General features: G+C 42.9%; 1 protein-coding gene across 6 annotated transcripts in view; it reads left to right on the forward strand.

The window, feature by feature from the left end:
* Nucleotides 1-24209, forward strand: part of LOC129855459 (KICSTOR complex protein SZT2-like) — a 110108-nt gene that overhangs the window by 2702 nt on the left and 83197 nt on the right. For all 6 annotated transcript variants that reach the window (XM_055923131.1, XM_055923132.1, XM_055923134.1 and 3 more), the window contains exons 4-19: nt 1558-1728; nt 1984-2127; nt 3291-3456; nt 3710-3816; nt 8841-9051; nt 15232-15402; nt 15988-16219; nt 17822-17951; nt 18234-18379; nt 18643-18795; nt 19023-19137; nt 19501-19706; nt 19879-20115; nt 20300-20378; nt 20648-20736; nt 20975-21143. In XM_055923131.1, the coding sequence (XP_055779106.1) occupies nt 1558-1728; nt 1984-2127; nt 3291-3456; nt 3710-3816; nt 8841-9051; nt 15232-15402; nt 15988-16219; nt 17822-17951; nt 18234-18379; nt 18643-18795; nt 19023-19137; nt 19501-19706; nt 19879-20115; nt 20300-20378; nt 20648-20736; nt 20975-21143 (2526 nt within the window). The remainder of the gene's footprint in view (nt 1-1557; nt 1729-1983; nt 2128-3290; nt 3457-3709; nt 3817-8840; nt 9052-15231; nt 15403-15987; nt 16220-17821; nt 17952-18233; nt 18380-18642; nt 18796-19022; nt 19138-19500; nt 19707-19878; nt 20116-20299; nt 20379-20647; nt 20737-20974; nt 21144-24209) is intronic.

The following is a 24209-nucleotide window of genomic DNA, read 5'->3' on the forward strand; positions in this document are numbered from 1 at the left end:
ACATACAGTACCAGTCAAAAGTTTGGACACAGCTGCTCATTCCAGGGTTTGTCTTTATTTGTTTGTAATATTTTCTACATTTGTAGAATAATAGTTAATACAGTAAAACTATGAAATAACACATATGGAATTATGTAGTACACAAAAAAGTGTTAAACAAATCAAAATATATTTTATATTTTATATTTTTCAAAGTAGCCACTCTTTGCCTTGATGACAGCTTTGCACACTCTTAGCATTCTCTCAACCAGCTTCATCTGGAATGCTTTTCCAATTAACAGGTGTGCCTTGTTAAAAGTTAATATGTGGAATTTCTTTCCTTCTTAATGAGTTTGAGCCAATCAGTTGTGTTGTGACAAGGTAGTGGTGGTATACAGAAGAAAGCCCTATTTGGTAAAAGACTGAGTCCATATTATGGCAAGAACAGCTCAAATAAGCAAAGAGAAATGACAGTCCATCATTACTTTAAGACATGAAGGTTAGTCAATCTGAAAAATTTCAAGAACTTTGAAGGTTTCTTCAGGTGCAGTCTCAAAAACCATCAAGCGCTATGATGAAACTGGCTCTCATGAGGACAGCCACAGGAAAGGAAGACCCAGGGTTACCTCTGCTACAGAGGATAAGTTCATTAGAGTTACCTGCACCTCAGATTTTAGACCAAATAAATGCGTCACTGAGTTCAAGTAACAAACACATCTCAACATCAACTTTTCAGAGGAGACTGTGTGAATCAGGCCTACATGGTTAAATTGCTGCAAATAAACCACCCACTACTAAAGGACACCAATAACAAGAAGATACTTGCTTGGGCCAAGAAATCGGAGCGATGGACATTAGACCGGTGGAAATCTGTCCTTTGGTCTGATGAGTCCAAATTTGAGATTTTTGGTTCCAACCGCTTTGTCTTTGTGAGACGCAGAGTAGGTGAACGGATGATCGCTGCATGTGTGGTTCCCACCGTGAAGCATGGAGGAGGAGGTGGGACACACAATGTGTCACACACATTTGAATTACTTTTCACTGACAGCCGGTGGCCACGCGTTCTGCCCAAATTGCGAATTTGAATTACCGGTACCATAATCTAAATGTGATTTCTGAGCGTCGTAGGTGGATGCCCTAATGGGTTATGCAGCCAATGCATATGGTTCCGGTAAATTTCTCAAATGGCCAGTAAATTAAAATATTCCTGGTCATGTTGTCCGGCGCTACAATTTCCTAATGGAAAACCTATAATGGATTTGGTTCTCTGAACCGCTGAGCTCCATTAGAAAACAAGCACGCCGTTATAAGCAATGGCATGCAGGAGACCTGGATTTGAACCCTGCTGGTCGGACAATGTGTGCAATATGACTATTTTACAAGCATCTATGGGAATCTATGAAGGGATGCTTTTCTTTTTGACGGCAGGAGGAAGTTTACAATCCTTTATGAAAATCGTGCTACATATCACACTTTCATGCTATAGCTATTTTGGTCTAGTGCCAAGAGCAGATCCTCCTCATGATGTGTTGTTTGGTGTGTTAGGTACATCATGTTAGTTTTGCCTTCTGTTCACAGGATGACAGCACGGGGGAGATGATATTTGATGAGGTATTCCATGCCTTGTCACGATGCTTAGCTGGACTGGTCCGGCCCTTCAATGTTCCAGGCACAGATCTTGTTTTCCAGCCGGAAATCTTTGTCACTATCCTGGCTTATTCCTCCATTATTGGGCTCAATACACACCAGGTGATCATATTATTCATATCAAAATGATATACTACTTGGTGATTGAACGAGAGACAGATGAAATCCTTATTTTGCTGGTGCAGGTAGATGTGCTACCCATGATGGAGACAGATTTTAAAGGGGACGGGAACTATAGTAATACATTCTAGTCATGTGAGCCAATGTAGCTGATTGCTAAGTGTATCACTACTGAAAACTAGAAGCACTCTCCATCACACCTATAAAGAAACTGTGTTGTGTCTGCTTTGACTGTAGGTGTTGGTGCAGGGTTGTCAGCTGAATCGTACAGACCTGGTTCAGTTCCTACACCAGGTTTATCAGCAGCTGCGATCAGTGGAGAACAACATTGCAGAGGTCCTACAACAGCAGCACAGCCATCTTCAACAGCAGCACGACCAGGCAAGAGGACACATGGTTATTACAGTACTATATGGTTATTACAATACCTTTTAGGTCATCCGTCAGTCTTTTTACTCTAGAACAGAACCATATAATTACATATGTATAATATAGTCAGGTCCAAAATTATTGGCACCCTTGATAAAGATGAGCAAAAAAGAGTGTATAAAATAAATTATTCAAATACAGAGCTATATTGTATGCTCAAAAAGAGGGGGAAATTATATTATTTTATATTATATATATGCTAAGAGAAAGAGATTTGGTTTAAAAAAATAAAAATCTCAAAAAGATAGGGGTCAAAATGATTGCCAACCCTAAAGATTCTTATAAATATAAACAAACAAAATTACATCTACATTAAGATTCTACTTTTTATTTTTATTAGTCGTAATAAAATTAATTGTATTATGGCCTTCCATGGCTTTCTGTTTCACTGGGGTAAAAAAAATAGGTAATACACATGTAAAATCACTTTGATAATCATCACCATGGGAAAAGGCAAAGAACTCACAATTGAAAGAGACAAATGGTTGTTGACCTTCAGAAAATGACATCATGCCTACTGTAAAACATAGCACATATCAAAATTCAGAAATAAATGGTTTAATTGACCACTAAATCAACATTTTGCAATGGCCATCTCAGTCTCCGGACTAGAACCCCATTGAAAACCTGTGGTTTGAATTTGAAGAGGGCAGTCCTTAAGTGCAGACGAAGGATATCAAGCATCTGGAAAGATTCTGTATGGTGTAAGGTCATTGGCTACAAAACATTTTAGAAAAAGGCTCAGTGTCATTATCATCACAAGGGTTGTTTTGCGGAGTATTGAAAACGGGTCCAATCATTTTTACCTTAGATTTTATATATTTTTTAAATTATTACTTGTTAAACAAAATATATTTCTCTGAGGAATTGTATTAGTACAAAATAATATAATTTCAAAATTTTTGGGAGCAAAAATTTACAGTAGTTCAGTATTTGCATTATTTATTTTATACAGTTCTTTTGCTAATCTTTATCATGGGTGCCAATAATTTTGTACCTGACTGTACAGTATATAGCTCTGGAGTAGAGTATGACTATGAAAATGTTGTTAGAAGATGTTTGATATAATTTCCAGGTTGATCTCAGTTGATTATTATTCAATTTGTTTCTGATAGTCTGATGGGCCAATCCCGTGCTCCGGGCTTGGCAGTGACATCACCATGGAGGAGGTGCCTGTGAGGAAACATGGCGTTTCCATGGTGACTGCAGACGTCGGGCTGGTCAGCATGGTGCGACAGGGCATCCTAGCTCTACAGCTGCTGCCCCCCAACTCCTCCGCAGGTTGGTTAAGTCTGTCAATACCTTCACTGTTAAAGTTGAGCTTCTCAAGGCTGGTTCCATAGGGAGAAATGACACTTGTTTGAGTCAGACTTATAAGGTCCTCCTTTATTACAGCCTATTGAGTGAGCTAGCCAGGTCTGAAAGGGCACTATCGGAGTAATTGTCTAAAGGCACCATTCGAAGGGAGATCTGATTTATTTATATATGATTGATTATTTTAGACCTATGACACAGTTCCTGTCACCTCTCCCAGGTATAATCATCATCACAGATGGGGTGACCAGTGTGCCTGATGTGGCTGTGTGTGAGACCCTTCTGAACCAGCTCAGGAGTGGAACCATCGCTTGCTCCTTCGTCCAGGTACTGAAACATGCCACAACATATCCCAGTGGGTCAAACTGCTATTTGTATTCAGTCTACATTACAACATGACACACCATGAGAACTGCTGTCTGTCATCTACTGCATAGATAGTTGTATCTTCTCAACAGAGGCAGGCAACTAGCCCGGAATCCAAACTGAATCCATGCTCTGTTTAACTAAGTGAATCAAAGTGAAACGCAGCATGGATTCAGTTTGGATTCCAGACTAGCAGGCAACTGCCCTTTACAAAAGTCCATTTACTAATTACTGTCTAATATCTATCATTCAATGAAAGTTTCTTTTGTAATCAAAGTTCGTTCTGAATATATTTTTATGTACAGTGGGTATCGTAAGTGGGTATCGTAAGTATTCACCCCCATTTTGTGTTACAAAGTGGGAATAAAATTGATTTCATTGAATTTTTGGTGTACACAAAATATTCTAATGTCAAAGGGGTTTTCCTTTCTAACATTTCTTAAAAAGTAATAAAAGTGTATGAAAACACGAATATACCTTGATTAGATAAGTATTTACCTCAGTCAATACATGTCAGAAAGAACTTTGGCAGTGATTATAGCTGTGAGTCTTCTTTGGTTAGTCTCTAAGAGCTTTGCACACCTGGATTGTGCAATGTTTGCCCATTATTCTTAAAACAAAATGTAGGCTCTGTCAAGGAGTTGAGGGTCATGGCTACACGGCAATTTTCAAATCTTGCCATAGATAATCAAGCAGATTTAAGTCAAAACGGTAACTTCAAAATGCTCATCCAGAAGCGGCACACCTAGTGGCTGGGGACTTTAATGCAGGCAAACTGAAATCCGTTTTACCTCATTTTTACCAGCATGTCACGTGCAACCAGAGGAAAAAAACATTTGACCACATTTACTCCACACACAAAGACGCATACAAAGCTTTACCTCGCCTTACATTTGGCAAATCTGGCCATAATTCTATCCTCCTGATTCCTGTTTACAAGCAACAACTAAAGCAGGAAGTACCAGTGACTCGCTCAATACGGAAGTGGTCAGTTGACGCGGATGCTATGCTACAGAACTGTTTTACTAGCACAGACTGGAATATGTTCTGGGATTCTTCCAATGGCATTGAGGAGTACACCACATCAGTCACCGGCTTCATCAATAAGTGCATTGACGACGTCGTACCCACAATAACCGCATGTACATATCCCAACCAGAAGCCGTGGATTACAGGCAACATCCGCACCGAGCTAAAGGCTAAAACTGCCGCTTTCAAGGAGCGGGGCACTAAACCGTACGCTTATAAGAAATCCCGCTATGCCCTCAGACGAACCATCAAACAGCTAAAGCGTCAATACAGGACTACGATTGAATCCTACTACTCCGGCTCTGATGCTCGTCAGATGTGACAGGGCTTGAAAACTATTATAGACTACAAAGGGAAACTGGATCCTGCAACTGGATCCTGGACTTCCTGACGGGCTGGCCCCAGGTGGTAAGGGTAGGCAACAACACATCTGCCTTGCTGATCCTCAACACTGGGGATCCTCAGGAGTGTGTGCTTAGTTCCCTCCTGTACTCACTGTTCACCCACGACTGCGTGGCCAAGCACGACTCCAACACCATCATTAAGTTGGCTGACGACTCGGTGGTAGGCCTGATCACTGACAACAATGAGGCAGCCTATGGGGAGGAGGTCAGAGACAAGACAACAACTTCAACCTCAATGTGAGCAAGACAAAGGATCTGATCATGGACTATAGGAAAAGGAGAGCTGAACTGTCCCCCATTTACATCGACGATGCTGAAGTGGAGCGGGTCGAGAGTTTCAAGTTCCTTGATGTCCACATCACCAACAAACTATCATGATCCAATCACACCAAGACAGTTGTGAAGAGGGCACGACAACATATTTTTCCCCTCAGGAGACTGAAAAGATTTTGCATGGGTTCCCAAATCCTCAAAAAGTGCTCCAGCTGCACCATCAAACATCCTGACCAGTTGCATCTTTGTCTGGTATGGCACCTGCTCGACATCTGACCGTAAGGTGTTACAGAGGGTAGTGCATATGGCCCAGTACATCACTGGGGCCAAGCTTCCTGACATCCAGGACCTTTATACTAGGCGGTGTCAGAGCAAGGCCCAAAACATTGTCTGAGACTCCAGTCCAGTCTTAGACTGTTTTCTCTGCTACCGAACGGCAAGCGGTACCGGAGCGCCAAGTGGTACCGGAGCGCCAAGTCTAGGACCAAAAGGCTCTTTTAACAAAAGCTACCCCGAAGCCATAAGACTACTAAACAATTAATCAAATGGACACCCGGACTATTTACATTGACACCCCACCACCCCTTTGTTTTTACACTGCTGCTACTCGCTCTTTATTATCTATGCATAGTTAGTTTACAAATTACCTTGACTAACCTGTACCCCCGCAAATTGATATTGGTACCGCTACCCCCTGTATATAGCCTCTTTATTGTTATGTAATTTTCTTGTTACTTTTATATTTGTTTTTTTATTTTATTTAGCAAATATTTTCTTAATCAACAACACAGTTCAAGAAATGGAGTTAAGGGCTTGTAAGTAAGGATTGCACGGTAAGATGTTCTGTTCGGTGCATGTGACAAATAATACAATTTGATTTGATTTGGCCACCCACTGTCTTCTTGGAAGCAACGCCAGTGTAGATTTGGCCTTGTGTTGTAAACTCAGCAAAAAAAGAAACGTCCCTTTTTCAGAACCCTGTCTTTCAAAGATAATTTGTAAAAATCCAAATAACTTCACAGATTTTCATTGTAAAGGGTTTAAACACTGTTTCCCATGCTTGTTCAAAGAACCATAAACTATTAATGAACACGCACCTGTGGAACGGTCGTTAAGACTAACAGCTTACAGACGGTAGGCAATTACGGTCACAGTTATGAAAACTTAGGACACTGAAGAGGCCTTTCTACTGACTCTGAAAATCACCAAAAGAAAGATGCCCAGTGTCCCTGCTCATCTGCGTGAACGTGCCTTAGGCATGCTGCAAGGATTCATGAGGACTACAAATGTGGCCAGGGTAATAAATTGCAATGTCCGTACTGTGAGACAGGATGGACAGCTGATCGTTCTCGCAGTGGCAGACCACGTGTAACAACACCTGCACAGGATCGGTAAATCTGAATATCACACCTGCGGGACAGGTACAGGATGGCAACAACAACTGCCCAAGTTACACCAGGAATGCACAATCCCTCCATCAGTGCTCAGACTGTCCGCAATAGGCTGAGAGAGGCTGGACTGCGGGCTTGTAGGCCTGTTGAAAGGCAGATCCTCACCAGACATCACCGGAAACAACGTCGCCTATGGGCACAAACCCACCGTCGTACACAAACCCACCGTCATAATCTGGAGCGGGATCGATTTGGAGGTGGAGTGTCCGTCATGCTTTGTGGCGGTGTGTCACAGCATCATCGGACTGAGCTTGTTGTCCTTACAGGCAATCTCAACGCTGTGCGTTACAGGGAAGACATCCTCATCCCTCATGTGGTACCTTTCCTTCAGGCTCATCCTGACATGACCCTCCAGCATGATAATGCCACCAGCCATACTGCTCGTTCTGTGTGTGATTTCCTGCAAAACGGAATGTCAGTGTTATACCATGGCCAGCTATGAGCCCAGATCTCAATCCCATTGAGCACGTCTGGGACCTGTTGGATCGTAGGGCTAGTGCCATTCTCCACCAAAAATGTCCGGGAACTTGCAGGTGCCTTGGTGGAAGAGTGGGGTAACATCTCACAGCAAGAACTGGCAAATCTGGTGCAGTCCATGAGGAGGAGATGCACTGCAGTACTTAATGCAGCTGGTGGCCACACCAGAGACTGACTGTTACTTTTGATTTTGACCCCTCCCTTTGTTCAGAGACACATTATTCAATTTCTGTTAGTCACATGTCTTTGGAACTTGTTCAGTTTATGTCTCAGTTGTTGAATCTTGTTATGTTCATACAAATGTTTACACACGTTAAGTTTGCTGAAAATAAACGCAGTTGACAGTGAGATGACGTTTCTTTTTTTGCCGAGTTTAGTTTAATGTCCTGCTAAAAGGTGAATTCCTCTCCCAGTGTCTGGTTGAAAGCCTGAAGCAGGTTTTCCCTTAGGATATTGCCTGTTCTTATCTCCATCCCGTTTCTTGATGCAGCTACCACTACGCTTGAAAATAAGCAAGCACTTACTCAGTGATGTGTTTTGTTGGACGTATGTGATTTGGTAGCCCTTAACACTCGTAACCTAGCGTGGCTGACACGCGACCCACATGACTACACAGCAGGGATGTAGAGAGGCTAGTGTTAGCAAGACTATAACTCATACCTGTCCTACCCCACATTTTTCGGGAATATTCTTATGTTACTGAATGTATCCAGAGTATTTTCAGATTTCTTTATCAACAAGTACGGGAAATGTAACGTAAAATCAAAAGTGTAATGTTTGGATTCAGTTCTGTCAGGTGAACTGTTGTGTCCTCAACTTTGGTCTAATAATTTTCCCATATTCTCCAAACGGTTCCCTTTCAATTGCTATCATGCGTATGCTTTTCATATTTATTCTGTCACAAATATTTCAATTTAGCCCTATCCATATTGACCAATTCCCATGTGTAAACCCAAGTTTTAGTTTCAAGTTCCTTGATGTCCACATCACCAACGAACTTTCATGGTCCATACACACGCAAGCCTAAATGACTCCTGAACTAGTTCAGGCTTGCGTCAACAAAGGGGGTGAATACTTATGCAACGACTATATTTGAGTTATTTAATTTGTATTCATTTATAAATGTTTGTAGAATTTTCTTTTCGCTTTGACATTATGGAATATCTTCTGTAGATCAATGACAAATGTACAATTAAATGTATTTCAATCCCACTTTGTAACGCAACAAAATGAGAAAAAATATCCAAGTGGTGTGAATACTTATGTACCCGCTGTAATTTACATATTGTGGAGAGTCTGTAGTTGTGATTTGTTTCATATTTTGTTGCTATTCTCTGTGTCTGTCTGTTAGGTGGGTGGGGCCTACTCCTACAATTGTAGTTTTGGGTACATCCCTAATGTTGAGTTGATGAAGTTTATCTCCCTGGCGACCTTTGGCTCCTACCTGTCCAGCTGCCCTGAGCCTGATCTGGCCAGTCAGGATATGAACACCTACCACAAGGCCTTCCTCACATACTCCTTCCTCAAGACCAGCGAATCCATGAACCCGGAGTACTACTGTGGTAAGAAAGAGCATGGCATTCGTTAACGGTTGGGACGATTTTATATGATTAAGTTGAATATTGTGATATTTGACATTGACGATGTTTCAAGTTTGAATGTGTATTCGCCACGAGCCTAGGATACAACAGGTGTAAAACAGTACAGTGAAATTCTTAACTTGAGAGCTCTTTCCAACAGTTCAGTGATGATGATGATAATAATAGAAAATAGAACAGTTTCTATCCCCAAGCCATAAGACTGCTAAATAGCTAACAAAATGGCTACACCCTTGTATTTTATTTATAGTTTCTAAGCACACTCACAGGACTTTACACACTCACGCACACTGACACTCCATCACTCACGCACTCACTCACGCACTCACTCACTCACTCACTCACTCACTCACTCACTCACTCACTCACTCACTCACTCACTTTATTTGCTTACGCACACACAACATGCACACACATTTACACTGACTCCACACGCACGGACACACACTCACATACCATCATCATATACACTGCTGCTAAACGGTTTATAATATATCCTGATGTCTAGTCACCTTACCCCAAAATATACAGTCAAAAGTTTGAACACACCTACTCATTCCAGGGTTTTTCTTTATTTGTACTATTTTCTACATTGTAGAATAATAGTGAACACATCAAAACTATGAAATAACGCATATGGAATTATGTAGTAACCAAAAAAAGTGTTAAACAAATCAAAATATATTTTATATTTGAGTTTCTTCAAAGTAGCCACCCTTTGCCTTGATGACAGCTTTGCACACTCTTGGCATTCTCTCAACCAGCTTCATCTGGAATGCTTTTCCAACAGTCTTGAAGGAGTTTGCACATATGCTGGGCATTTGCTGTTTTGCTCCACTCTGCGGTCCAACGTGTCCCAAACTCAACTCATTGGGTTGAGGTCGGGTGATTGTGGAGGCCAGGTCATCTGATGCAGCACTCCATCACTCTCCTTGGTCAAATAGCCCTTACACAGCCTGGAGGTGTTTTGGGGGTCATTGTCCTGTTGAAAAACAAATGATAGTCCCACTAAGCACAAATGAGAGGGGATTGCGTATTGCTGCGGAATGCTGTGGTAGCCATGCTGATTAAGTGCACCTTAAATTCTAAATAAATCACACAGTGTCACCAGCAAAGCACCCCCACATCATCACACCTCCTCCACACTTTACGGTGGGAACCACACATGCGGAGATGATCCGTTTACCTACCGGTACTCTGCGTCTCACAAAGACAGCGGTTGGAACCAAACATCTCAAATTTGGACTCATCAGACCAAAGGACAGATTTCCACTGGTCTAATGTCCATCGCTCGGGTTTCTTGGCCCAAGCAAGTCTCTTCTTGTTATTGGTGTCCTTTAGTAGTGGGTGGTTTCTTTGCAGAAATAAGACCATGAAGGCTTGATTCACGCAGTCTCCTCTGAACAGTTGATGTTGAGATGTGTCTGTTACTTGAACTCTGTGAAGCATTTATTTGGGCTGCAATCTGAGGTGCTGTTAACTCGAATGAACTTATCTTCTGCAGCAGAGGTAACTCGGGTCTTCCTTTCCTGTGGCGGTCCTCATGAGAGCCAGTTTCATCATAGCGCTTGATGGTTTTTGAGACTGCACGTGAAGAAACCTTCAAAGTTCTTGAAATTTTCCAGATTGACTGACCTTCATGTCTTAAAGTATTGATGGACTGTCGTTTCTCTTTGCTTATTTGAGCTGTTGTTGCCATAATATGGACTTTGTCATTTACCAAATAGGACTTTCTACTGTATTTCACCCCTTCCTTGTCACAACACAACTGATTGACTCAAACTCATTAAGAAGGAAAGAAATTCCACAAATTAACTTTTAGCAAGGCACACCTGTTAATTGAAATACATTCATGATGCTGGTTGAGAGAATGCCAAGAATGTGCAAAGCTGTCAAAGGCAAAGGATGGCTACTTTGTAGAATCTCAAATCTATTTTGATTTGTTTAATAAGTCCTCAACTGGCAGCTTCATTAAATAGTACCCGCAAACACCAGTCTCAATGCCAACAGTGAAGAGGCGACTCCAGTATGCTGTTTAATGAAGCTGCCATTTGAGGACTTGTGATGCGTCTGTTTCTCAAGTAGACACTCTAATGTACTTGTCCTCTTGCTCAGTTGTGCATCGGGGCCTCCCACTCCTTTTCTGGTTTGAGCCAGTTTGCATTGTTCTGTGAAGGGAGTAGTACACAGCGTTGTATGAGATCTTCAGTTTCTTGGCAATTTCTCGCATGTAATACCCTTCACTTCACAGAACAAGAATAGACTGACAAGTTTCAGAAAAAGGTTATTTGTTTCTGGCCATTTTGAGCCTGTAATTGAACCCACAAATGCTGATGCTCCAGATACTCAACTAGTCTAAAAAAGGACAGTTTTATTGCTTCTTTAATCAGAACAGCAGTTTTCAGCTGTACTAACAGCGAGTAGCAGCAGTGTACAAAACAAATGGAGGGGGGGGGGGGGGGGTCAATGTAATAGTCCAGTGTCCATTTGAATAATTGTTCAGCAGTCTTATGGTTTGGGGGGTAGAAGCTGTTAAGGAGACTTCTTGTCCTAGACTTGGCGCTCTGGTACCTCTCGCCGTGTGGTAGCAGAGAAAACAGTCTATGTCTTGGGTGACTGGAGTCTCTGACAGTTTTATGGGCTTTCCTCTGACACAGCCTATTATATAGGTCCTGGATGGCAGGAAGCTTGGCCCCAGTGATGTACTGGGCCGTACGCACTACCCTCTGTAGTGCCTTACGGTCAGATGCCGAGCAGTTTGCATACCAGGCAGTGATGCAACCAGTCAGGATGCTTTCAATGGTGCAGCTGTAGAACTTTTTGAGCATCTGGGGACCCATGCCAAATGTTTTCAGTCTGCTGAGGGGGGAAAGGTGTGGTCGTGCTCTCTTCACGACTGTCTTGGTGTGTTTGGACCATGATAGTTCGTTGGTGAACTTGAAACTTGAAACTCTCCAACCGCTCCACTACAGCCCCGTTTATGTTAATGGGGGCCTATTCGGCTCGCTTTTTCCTGTAGTCCACGATCAGCTCCTTTGTCTTGCTCACATTGAGGGAGAGGTTGTTGTCCTGGCACCACAATGCCAGTTCTCTGACCTTCTCCCTATTCAGACCCTTTACTCAGTACTTTGTTGAACCACCTTTGGCTGCGACTTCAACCTCGAGTCTTCTTGGGTATGACGCTGCAAGCTTTGCACACCTGTATTTGGGAAGTTTCTCCCATTCTTCTCTGCACATCCTCTCAACCTCTGTCGGGTTGGATGGGGAGCGTCACTGCAAAGCTATTTTCAGGTCTCTCCAGAGATGTATTATCAGGATCCCGGTCGCTGAAAATCATCCTCACAGCATGATGCTGCCACCACCATGCTTCGCCGTAGGGATGTTGCCAGGTTTCCCCCAGACGCGATACTTGGCATTCAGGCCAAAGAGTTCAATCTTGGTTTCATCAGACCATAGAATCCTGTTTCTCATGGTCTGAGAGTCCTTTAGGTGCCTTTTGGCAAACTCCAACCACACTGTCATATGCCTTTTACTGAAGAGTTGCTTCTGTCAGGCCACTCTACCATAAAGGCCTGATTTGGTGGAGTGCTGCAGAGATGGCAATCAATAATCAATCGACAGCATATTAATGGAATAATACATCTAATCTATAATGATTTTAGCAGTAGCATATGTTGTGTCTGAGTGGGTAGATAGTCTGTGGGAGAGGTTGTGAACCTTTCACAGTCTTATGGCCAGGGGATAGAAGCTGTTTAGGATTCTGTTTGTCAGTGATGCACTGGGCCGTCCTCACCACCCTCTGTAGGGCCTTCCCGTCGCGGGCAGTGCAGTTGCCATACCAGACGGTGATGCATCCAGTCCGGATGCTCTCAATGATGCAGCAGTAATAGTAGCTTAGGATCTGAGGGGCCATGCCAAATCATTTCATCCTCCTGAGGGAGAAGAGACATTGCCGTGCCTTCTTCACAACAGCTCTGGTGTGAGAGGACCATGCTAAGTCCTCGGTGATGTGGACACTGAGGAACTTGATGATCTCTACCGCGCTCGTTGATGTGAATGGGGGTGTGGACCCCCCTGTTTCCTGTAGCCCACAATCAGCTCATTGGTCTTGTGGAGGGATAGGTTTTTGTCCTGGTACCACACTGCCAGTTTTCTGACCTGCAGGCTGTCTTATCACCGTTGGTGATCAGGCCTTCCACCGTCGTGTCATTAGCAAACTTGATGATGGTGTCGTGCGTGTTGGTAAACAGGGAGTACATGATGGAGCTGAGCACACACCCCTGGGTGTCCCCGTGTTGAGTGTCACTGTGGCAGAGGTGTTGTTGCCTACTCTCACCACCTGGGGTCGGCCCGTCAGGAAGTCCAGGATCCAGTTGTAGAGGGAGGTGTTCAGTTCCAGGATCCCAAGCTTGGTGACGAGTTTGGAGGGCACTATGGTTTTGTATGCTGAGCTGTAGTCGATGAACAGCTTCCTCACATAGGTATTCTTTTTCTCCAGGTGGGAGAATGCAGTGTGGAGTGCATCGCCTGAGTATCTGTTGGGGTGGTATGCAAATTGGAGTGGGTCTGGGATGATGGAGGTGATGTGTGCCATGACCAGCCTTTTAGAGTACTTCATGATTACAGATGTTAGTGCTGCGGGGCGGCATCCATTGTAGCAGGTAGCCTCCTAAAGCATGAAAGACACAGAGAATCTAACTGCCGATAGTCTTCCTATCGGTGCTTATCACAGTGGGAGGCTGTTCCTTCTTTTGTTAGAACAAAAGCGATACCTGCTGCTTGCTGACCTGGTAGCGACAAACCTACCGTTTCTACTTGTAGAATTGCACTGCTCGTCATTGGCCAACAACTTGGAGCCAATCAGAGAGCACGTTCGTGGGGGAGCCAACAGGAGTGACAACAAAATGCAATGTAGGCAATGGGATGGTAGCTAGCTAAGTGCACAGACACAATGCACACAAAACTAAATACTTCTTCCAAGCTAGCTAACCACTGTAGCTAGTATTGACATTATAATTAAAGGTGCAATATACAGACTTTGTCTACCTTTTGTAATCCGTAATGGACTGTGTCTCCTTCCACATGCGTTGACCATCGGAGTCAGTGCAATAGCATTCCACCTGGTTTCTATATTGTCCTTTTGCCTGTTTGACGGCTCTGCGGCGGTCGTAGCGGGACGTCCTGTACATGTTAGTGTCCCCATCCATAGCCTCGGGGTTGGCTGCGATAGCCCTGTGTGCAGTATTCTCTACTTGAGTGTATACCTCAGTGTTAATCTAGGGCTTTTGTTGGGGAAGCAGCGAAACATCACTGTGGGGACAACGTCAGCGATGCATTTCCTGATGAAGCGCCATACAGGTGCAAGATGCCCGAGATGTGAAGTGCAAGACGATATATCATGATGTGAAAGACTATACTCTATTTGAACTTTACAAATCAAAACTGTACAGTTTTAGCACTTAGGCTGTATCAATATGTTGAAAATGAAGTTGCTGTGTCCCCGATCCCATCAGAGTGCAATTTTGGCTGAAACAAGTTTGTTTTAAATATAGTGTTCTTGATTGTGCTCTCTGTGACAGCCCAAACACAGTGGCTTTTAAGCAAGGCTCTTGTCATTTCCAAACACCCTGCCATTATCTCTGAATCGTGTTGGAGACACCCACAGTGATGGCTGCTCACTGAATAGAAGTCTGTTTTCATAGTGAGAGGTTCAGCATAAAGAGATGCAGATGAAAGTACAATGTTTAATGGGTGGGTCTGACTTCACCGAGACATAATGAAATGGGTTGTCTTTTTTTCCCTGCTGCTTTTTAGAGTACTTCCTTCCCAATATATCTCTTTACGTTAGCTAGTATACCTACCGGTAAATTATTTTACTGGGCGAGAGCTTGTCACAGTGGAGATATCAACAGAGGAAGTGAAAATGCATGATGTTGATAATCGTACTTTCATTTCATATATGCTTTTTTTTCTCTCACATCCCTTCACTGCTTCTAAAATAAAGCATTGAGGTAGAGAAATGATCCAGTGCTGCCAGGCAGTTCAGCAGACATTATTTTGGTTAAAAGGCAGACTAATTGCCTAATTATACGCTGTTGTAAACGTTGAACATCTTGTTGGCATGTTCCAAATTCTGTTTTCCAGTGTCTCAGCACAAGCTGTTCAACGAGCACCTGGTGTCGGCCAGTGGGAACCCTGCGCTAGTGATGAGGAGGAAGAAGCACACAGAGAAGGAAGTGCACGCCCACCTGGTCAGTGTGGTGTCGGTCAGACTGAGAGAGGGATACACCATCAGGGAGATCAACCTCACTAAAGGTACCGGCTCACACCAGCCTAAAGCCTAACCTCGTCCCAGGCTAAATTGCTAACACAGATAGAGCCTGGAAACACTTTGCAACAAAGTGGCAGTGAAAGGGGTGCGGGTTAAAATTGAGATGGGAGAGAAAGAGAGCCTATTACAGCTCTGTTAGATGGGACTTGCAGAAAATCACAACAAAAAAATAAATGTTCTATCACGGCGACCATATTATTCGTTCCGATCCAGTTGCACTGCTCACACTTTGAAAGTCCACAATGTAGAGAGGAGGTTCTAAGGGTTGTGCTAGGTGGTGATTGGCTGAGAGATCAGCCAATTCGTCCGCTCCTGCCATAGACTTCCAGTCAAGTCCGCTCGGAAACCAGACGTCTCCACAGAGAGAGAGCAGGATGGTGGGATTAGCCTCTAGCCTAACATTTTAAAGTGACTTTCTACTGTCCACAGAAGACCCACGATATAGAACATCTGTTTTACTGCAAGTGCATCCACAAGGCCAACTTTCTTCCTCTTTTTCAGACTCTATACAGTGTTAAATAAATCAAACTACAAAAATGTTTCAATTTGTGTTTTGGTCCCTCCCGTAGGTGGCACCCAGCTGGAGGTGAAGCTGGTGTTGCTGTGGAAACACAACATGCGTATAGAGTACCTGGCAGTGGCCCAGTGGCCCCTGGATCCTGCCAAGAGGACCACCTGGGTAGAGGTCACCATGGAGGGAAGCTACGACATCCTCCATGATATCAGCTGTACCATGAGGAAACCCATCACCTCAACCTACCGCACCTCCGTCATCAGGCGATTCTGGAACACACTGCAGAGGTGACCTTTGACTCACCTGTATTTACCTGGCTAGGGAAACTGCTAGGGAACACTGATACAGCTCATTGTCAAGGATACTTTTCTATTTAAAAATATATATACTCCTATAATGGATAATCATAGAACCTACTTTAAAATTGTTTTAAAGCAATTCTACACATTTTGCCATGTCTTTTGCCGTGTTCTTATGCTATCTGAGTGACTCAAACATATCAAAATCAATGGGGTCCACATAGAATCTTTTATGTTAGATTCTCTCTGTCTAGTTTTTATTTTGGTGATTGTTAGTTCTCAAAGATGATCTTATTTTAACATATATAGTGTAGCTACATTATCGATTGTATATACTTTGTCTCTGGTTTTATTCATATAAGTTTACACTGAAAACATTTTATTATACCGGAAATTATTAAAACAAATAATTATAATAATAATAGTAATTTGGAGTGGCGTCAGTAAATATAGGGGAAACACTGAATTGAATTCAAAGTGCAAGATTTTGAACGTGTATACCAGGGGTGTCAAACTCATTTCGCATCGTGGGCCACATACGGCCTAGGGAGATGTCAAGTGGGCCGGACCATTAAAATTATACCATACTCTGCTATAAATAACCAAAATATCATGTCTTTCCTTTGTTTTGGTGTAAAGAAGCACAAGAACATTAGGAAAATATTGAAATTTTAATGAACTATCCTTTTACAAAACATTTCATGAAACACCTCATATTTCCTTTTCCTTAGTTTCAATTGACTGTCTAAATCTGACGATAGTTCCGAAATCCTCTCTGCTATAGTATTCCTCGTCAGGCTAATATTGGCAAAAGCTTGTCGCTTCTCGGGACATACAAGTTCAGCCGCCTTCATCATGCATCGTTTAACAAAGTCACCGTCGGAATACGGCTTCGATGCTAATGCTATTTCGCTAGCAATTAGGTAGCTGGCTTTTACCGCTGCTTCACTGACTTCTCGGCTCTGGATGAAAGTTGACTGCTGTTTCCTCAGACCCGCCAGCAATTCGTTAATCTTATCTCTTCTCAGTTGTCCTTGCAAGCCGTCATATTTTTCGCTGTGATGAGTCTCGTAGTGGCGTCGAATATTATATTCCTTCAATACCGAAACTTGTTGCAAACACACCAAGCACGAAGGTTTTCCGTGCATCTCTGTAAATAAATAGGACGTGGTCCATTTTTCTTTGAAAATTCTACACTCCTTATCTACTTTTCTCCGTTTGGATAACGACATTTTGGCTAATGAGGGTGTAGCGGAGAGGTAGAGACCAAGGTATTAACAACGTCGTAACAAGCAGCAGATGGCGCATTGATACCGTCTGCTGTTTTCAGTCTGTCTCAGTGATGCGGCTTGTCTTCTACTCTGAAGGAAAGAGTGCGCCCCTTAGCGGATAATCCATGAATTGCAGCGAATTAAAAATATTAATTCCATGTCTTTTATGCATTTTTTCCACTTTCAAATTATCCTGCGGGCCTGATCGAACCTCCTTGGGGGCCGGTTCCGGCCCGCGGGCCGTATGTTTGACACCCCTGGTGTATACTGTGAATTTGTCCTGATAAGACACATGTTATTATGCTCTTTGTCTTCACAGTATAAACCAGACAGATCAGATGCTGGTCCACCTGCAATCCTTTAACTCTCTCCCAGAGAACTACACAATCCCTGAGAGCACCAAGAACGGAGTTCCTCTCTTCTACATCCCGCCCGGATCCACCACGCCTGTATGTACTTTGTCTGCTCTGGTGTCCCCTTTACACTTACTAACACTGATTTTTCAAATTCATTTTTACATTGACCTATATTCATAAAGCTGATCTAGGATCAGGTCCCCACTTTCTTTAGTTTGTATTCATGATGCTCTAGACAAAACGCATCTTATAATCACAAAGGCAAAACTGATCCTATATATCCTACTGTTCTGAGAGACACTTTATGAATATGGGCCATTGGTCCTAGTGACCTAAGGACAGGTAGTCACAGTGTTCCTCTGCTGTTTCCTTCAGGTTCTCTCCCTCCAGCACAGCGGCTCTAAGGATTCCTCCCAGTCCCAGTTTGCCTTCTACTGGAAGCCCATCCTGTCCATGGACGCCAACTTCTGGCAGAGATGGCTTCACATGCACCGCATTGCTATCATCCTGGAGCACGACATGTGAGAGATGGTTTATATATACGACATCAACTTCTGGTGTCAATTTCTTAAATTACAATGTTGTGTCAATTCATATTGATTTCATTTCTCCTTTTAGATGTAATGTAAAGTGATGCATCACTGAGAGCAGTGTTGATAGCCCTCTCCCAGGCATTTAGTATAATTAGTCAAATCTCAGTAGAATCTACAAGTGTGCAGGTTTCATTTTAAAAGTATTTTCCCAGTCATTGTAATGGTGATCTCCTGTCTTCTCTTCTCTGCAGGCCTGTGCCCAAGCACCTCCACACTGCTGGTAGTAACGGGCGTTTCAGCACCATCCAGTGTCGTATCTCCCACTCAGCCCTCACCTCTTTACTGAGGGACTGGAGCAGCTTTGTACTGGTGGAGGGATACTCATATGTCAAGCTCATATACAGGTAGAGGCAGAGAGACTCATGGGAAATGTTGTTCACATTGTGGAGTGAGATAGAACTGTGTTAAAATAATATTTGTTTTTTCTTTCAAATGCTTAAGCTGTTATTCAATGAACCAATGGAATAGTCTCAAAATATACTAAAACACATACTATTTTAACCCAGGTCTGGATTGAGCTACAGTAAATGACTGGAGTAAGGTTTTAATGAATGTCCTATTCTCTCCCCAGTGCCTCTGACCAGCCCCCCAACTCATTCTACCTGGTGCGTCTGATCTCCAAGGCTCCCTGCATGGTGCTGAGGCTGGGCTTCCCTATCGGCACCCTGGCCCACACCAGGAACAAGGTATGGGACATGGTCCACACCGAAAACACTATATTCCACACTATAGTCCACACACGCAAAAAAATATATATTTTGAATCTCAAGAGCTGTGCCTATTTCTCCCCACTAAATGAATCTAACAAGCAGAAAGATGTCAGTCGCTAGGTGAAACATCATCTTTTCTTTCCTCAGAATGTTGCAACCCTCTGTTGGTGTGACCTTTTGTTGGCCGTTTATGTAAATGTTGATTCTTAACTCATTGCTGAAGGATGCAAAAACAAAAAATCCTCAACAAGGCCGAAAAAGGCAAGTGAACTGAACTGTTTGTGAGGGAACCAACACGTCCTATTCTTCAGCTTAACCTTTTCTCTGGCCCACTTCCAGATAGTGGATGAGCTGCGGGAGCAGATCCTGAGGCTTCGCTTCCCCCACCGCGTCCAGAACAAGGAGGCTACGCCCAAGACCAAGAGGAAGATTCTGGGGCACGCATCCCCCTCCAAGTCTCCTCCTCTCCCTGCTCCCAAACCTGCGCTGTCTGACCGTCCATGTGTGGTGGTCCTCAACAAACCTCTGGAGAAACTACTCATCAGGTCAGTGGAATGATGTCAGATTTGTGCCCTGGGCATGGACGTTTTTTTCAGCTACGTGGCTTATTACTGTGGATTACAATTATTGAGGTCATAACACAAAGTATCATTATGAAGACATTTTACCCAATTTATAAACATGAACACTCTAATGGTGTCCAATCTCCTCCTGTAGGTACGAGAAGCTCCCGTCAGACTTCCGGACCCCGTTTATTCTGAACATGGAGAACTTCACCCAGCCCACCAACATGACCGTGCCCCTTAGCATGGCAGCCAATCGGACGGCCTCGTCCACGCTGGCGTCTCTGTCACGCTACTTCCTCCACCAGCGCTGGGTGTGGACGGTGCAGAGCGGCCTGGGTGCTACCGTACCGCTGCAGGCTGTGGTTCATATACTGTCCATGCTGTCTGAGTGAGTCCCACTGGCATGTCTAATGTTACCTGACTCGTGCACTATGTATGTCATGTTTGTGAAGACTCTCCTTACGAATATAAATAAAGTCGTCATTATCATATCAGAGAGTTGTTAGGGAGGTCTTAGGAGTACTAACATCTTCTGACTTGTTGCCTGAAAATGTTTTTGAATGTTTCCCAAGGATTCGCCTCTCTGAGGGCTTTCATTTTGCTGCCAGTGGAGAGGGCATAGTCAACATGGTGACTGAACTGCCAATGAAGGTGAGAGTAGCATGCTGGGGCACTTAGGGACAGCAAATATTTACTAAACCCATATGAACTCAATAGAAAACCCCTGTCACTAAACCTTTGAGTACTAATGTAGCGTTGTCTACATTAACACTGAAAGGAAGATTAGGCTCCACAATACACACATACATATGTTCTAATCTGGACATATTGAGGCCAGACAGTTTATTGCTGTATAGTGTTTGCATTGAATTCCTATAAAAATCCCATTGTAATGATGCCTTGTGATGGTGTGCTCGTAGGGGATGCCAGAGGCGGTGGACAGAGAAAGTCACACCTGTATCGTCCAGTATATCCTGTTTCCACCTCACTCCACCTCTACCAAGGACAGGTGAGACTGAATTCCATTTAATATTTGGCCATTGTTTCTATTGCTTTAGTTCACCAGTTCCACACATTCTCCAACCGTATCTTCAAATATGATCAAATTATTTTATTTAGAGGAACAGTTACATTTCTAAGAACTTTTTATTTTTATTTTTTATTTTTAAATCTTTTGAACACTTTGGTATATGCATCTGCTTGTCTCCTCCTGTCCTGACCCCTTGTCTTCCATCATGGGTCTCCAGTTTCTCCACAGATGATGACAACGACACAGAGGTGGAGGCCATTGATGTGGACACAGAGCTCAACCTGGTGACAGAGTGTTGGGTAGAGCCTCAGAGTGGGACAGTATGGAGCCCTAGAGACCAACACAGACACTTCCAGGAGCTCACCTACCAGGAGATACCACAGGCGGTCAGTATCAATCGCTTCATCGCTTAATCAAATCGATCTTCATACATTCTCAGCTGTTGTCAAAGGTACTGTCACTATCCAGTAGTACAATCACCGATAAATCCAATTCACCAATTTGTATAGTATTACAATACTGATAGAGATGAGATGAAGTTGAAGCGTGTGTACATATGCAGCCAGAGGATAGACTAAGTCTGGATGGACTAAGTCTGGTTTCTTTAAGTCCGGTTCCTCTCTCTTCATTTGATTGATTGTAATAGTGAGTTTACTTGAATAACTGCTTATGGAAGCACTTCTCTTAGTGAGAAGTGTATTACATGTTTACGTGAGCTACATACGCTACCTTTAGATTCTTGATCCTAATGATATAGGCCTAAGTGTAAAACGGACGAGGTGATAGAGCAACAGCCCTGGAGTAAAAACCAAATGTGTGTGGTTGGAGAGAGGTTTACTCGTTCTAGATTGTCAGTACTGCATGTCTTCTTTGCTGTCGTGCCATGGCTGTGTCAGAGTCGATTGTAAGTTAAACTTATGTATCCCTTCTTGGGTAGTGTGATGCATGAGACACATTTTTACAGACAATCATTAGCGGCTGTTAAAATGCAAGTTCCTTTCTCTTTCTTTCTTCTTGTTGGAATATAACAGGATATAATAAGGAGTACATGAAATATGTCTCTCTGCCGATAGGCTCCGTTCATGTACTGGGCGTAAAGAACTGGTCTTGTGATATTTCTAGGTATTTTTCTTTCTTTTTTCTAACAATTGGATCCAATGAACTGAGCAGGCTGGGCTGACATGCTTATAGCCTTTTCTAGGACTTTCTTAATATGAGCATGAATCTATATTATTGTGCTCTTATTCATTTGGAAAAAGTCAAGGAGTCTGAATACTTTCCGAAGGCACTGTATATGGACCAAATAATGACGATCCACACTTCTTAGAAAATATATATAATAATCTATTGAGCTCACAAGTAATGAATGAATCTGTTATTATGGTGGGAGATGACAATATGATTATAAGTACCTCAATGGATCGTGAAGGAAATCACACTACAAACTATCACCTTCATGCACTTAAAGAGATCACAAATATCATGGATACATTAGAACTAGTTGATATATGGAGGCTGAAAATCTCTGACCTAGTGAGATATACATGGAGGAGGCTTAATCAAGCTAGCCGTCTTGATTACTTCCTGGTCTCATTCTCATCAAACGATTAAAAAGTATTAATAGGAGACAGAATGTAATTGAACCTTCATCTAATTGGCCTCCACATAACTCTTACAGAATTTCCACGTGGATATTGGAAATGTGATCAAAGCCTACTGGATGACAATTTGTTCTTAACTAAGAGAAGATAATTCATCATTAACTTTTTTTTGCACAACATACAGTGGGGCAAAAAAGTATTTAGTCAGCCACCAATTGTGCAAGTTCTCCCACTTAAAAAGATGAGAGAGGCCTGTAATTTTCATCATAGGTACACTTCAACTATGACAGACAAAATTAGGGGAAAAAATCCAGAAAATCACATTGTAGGATTTTTAATGAATTTATTTGCAAATTATGGTGGAAAATAAGTATTTGGTCACCTACAAACAAGCAAGATTTCTGTCTCTCACAGACCTGTAACTTCTTCTTTAAGAGGCACCTCTGTCCTCCACTCGTTACCTGTATTAATGGCACCTGTTTGAACTTGTTATCAGTATAAAAGACACCTGTCCACAACCTCAAACAGTCACACTCCAAACTCCACTATGGCCAAGACCAAAGAGCTGTCAAAGGACACCAGAAACAAAATTGTAGACCTGCACCAGGCTGGGAAGACTGAATCTGCAATAGGTAAGCAGCTTGGTTTGATGAAATCAACGGTGGGAGCAATTATTAGGAAATGGAAGACATACAAGACCACTGATAATCTCCCTCGATCTGGGGCTCCACACAAGATCTCACCCCGTGGGGTCAAAATGATCACAAGAACGGTGAGCAAAAATCCCAGAACCACACGGGGGGACCTAGTGAATGACCTGCAGAGAGCTGGGACCAAAGTAACAAAGCCTAGCATCAGTAACACACTACGCCGCCAGGGACTCAAATCCTGCAGTGCCAGACGTGTCCCCCTGCTTAAGCCAGTACATGTCCAGGCCCGTCTGAAGTTTGCTAGAGAGCATTTGGATGATCCAGAAGAAGATTGGGAGAATGTCATATGGTCAGATGAAACCAAAATATAACTTTTTGGTAAAAACTCAACTCGTCGTGTTTGGAGGACAAAGAATGCTGAGTTGCATCCAAATAACACCATACCTACTGTGAAGCATGGGGGTGGAAACATCATGCTTTGGGGCTGTTTTTCTGCAAATGGACCAGGACGACTGATCCGTGTACAGGAAAGAATGAATGGGGCCATGTATCGTGAGATTTTGAGTGAAAACCTCCTTCCATCAGCAAGGGCATTGAAGATGAAACGTGGCTGCGTCTTTCAGCATGACAATAATCCCAAACACACCGCCCGGGCAACGAAGGAGTGGCTTCGTAAGAAACATTTCAAGGTCCTGGAGTGGCCTAGCCAGTCTCCAGATCTCAACCCCATAGAAAATCTTTGGAGGGAGTTGAAAGTCCGTGTTGCCCAGAAACAGCCCCAAAACATCACTGCTCTAGAGGAGATCTGCATGGAGGAATGGGCCAAAATACCAGCAACAGTGTGTGAACCTTGTGTGAAGACTTACAGAAAACGTTTGACCTCTGTCATTGCCAACAAATGGTATATAACAAAGTATTGAGATAAACTTTTGTTATTGACCAAATACTTATTTTCCACCATAATTTGCAAATAAATTCATTAAAAATCCTACAATGTGATTTTCTGGATTTTTTTTCTCATTTTGTCTGTCATAGTTGAAGTGTACCTATGATGAAAATTACAGGCCTCTCTCATCTTTTTAAGTGGGAGAACTTGCACAATTGGTGGCTGACTAAATACTTTTATGCCCCACTGTAGGTACAGCAGATCCCCTTATTGTATGAGACACCTTTTAAATGTACTTTTAGAGGCCATTCAATA

This window comes from Salvelinus fontinalis, chromosome 5 (assembly GCF_029448725.1).
Source record: "Salvelinus fontinalis isolate EN_2023a chromosome 5, ASM2944872v1, whole genome shotgun sequence".
In the NCBI taxonomy this organism is placed as follows: domain Eukaryota; kingdom Metazoa; phylum Chordata; class Actinopteri; order Salmoniformes; family Salmonidae; genus Salvelinus; species Salvelinus fontinalis.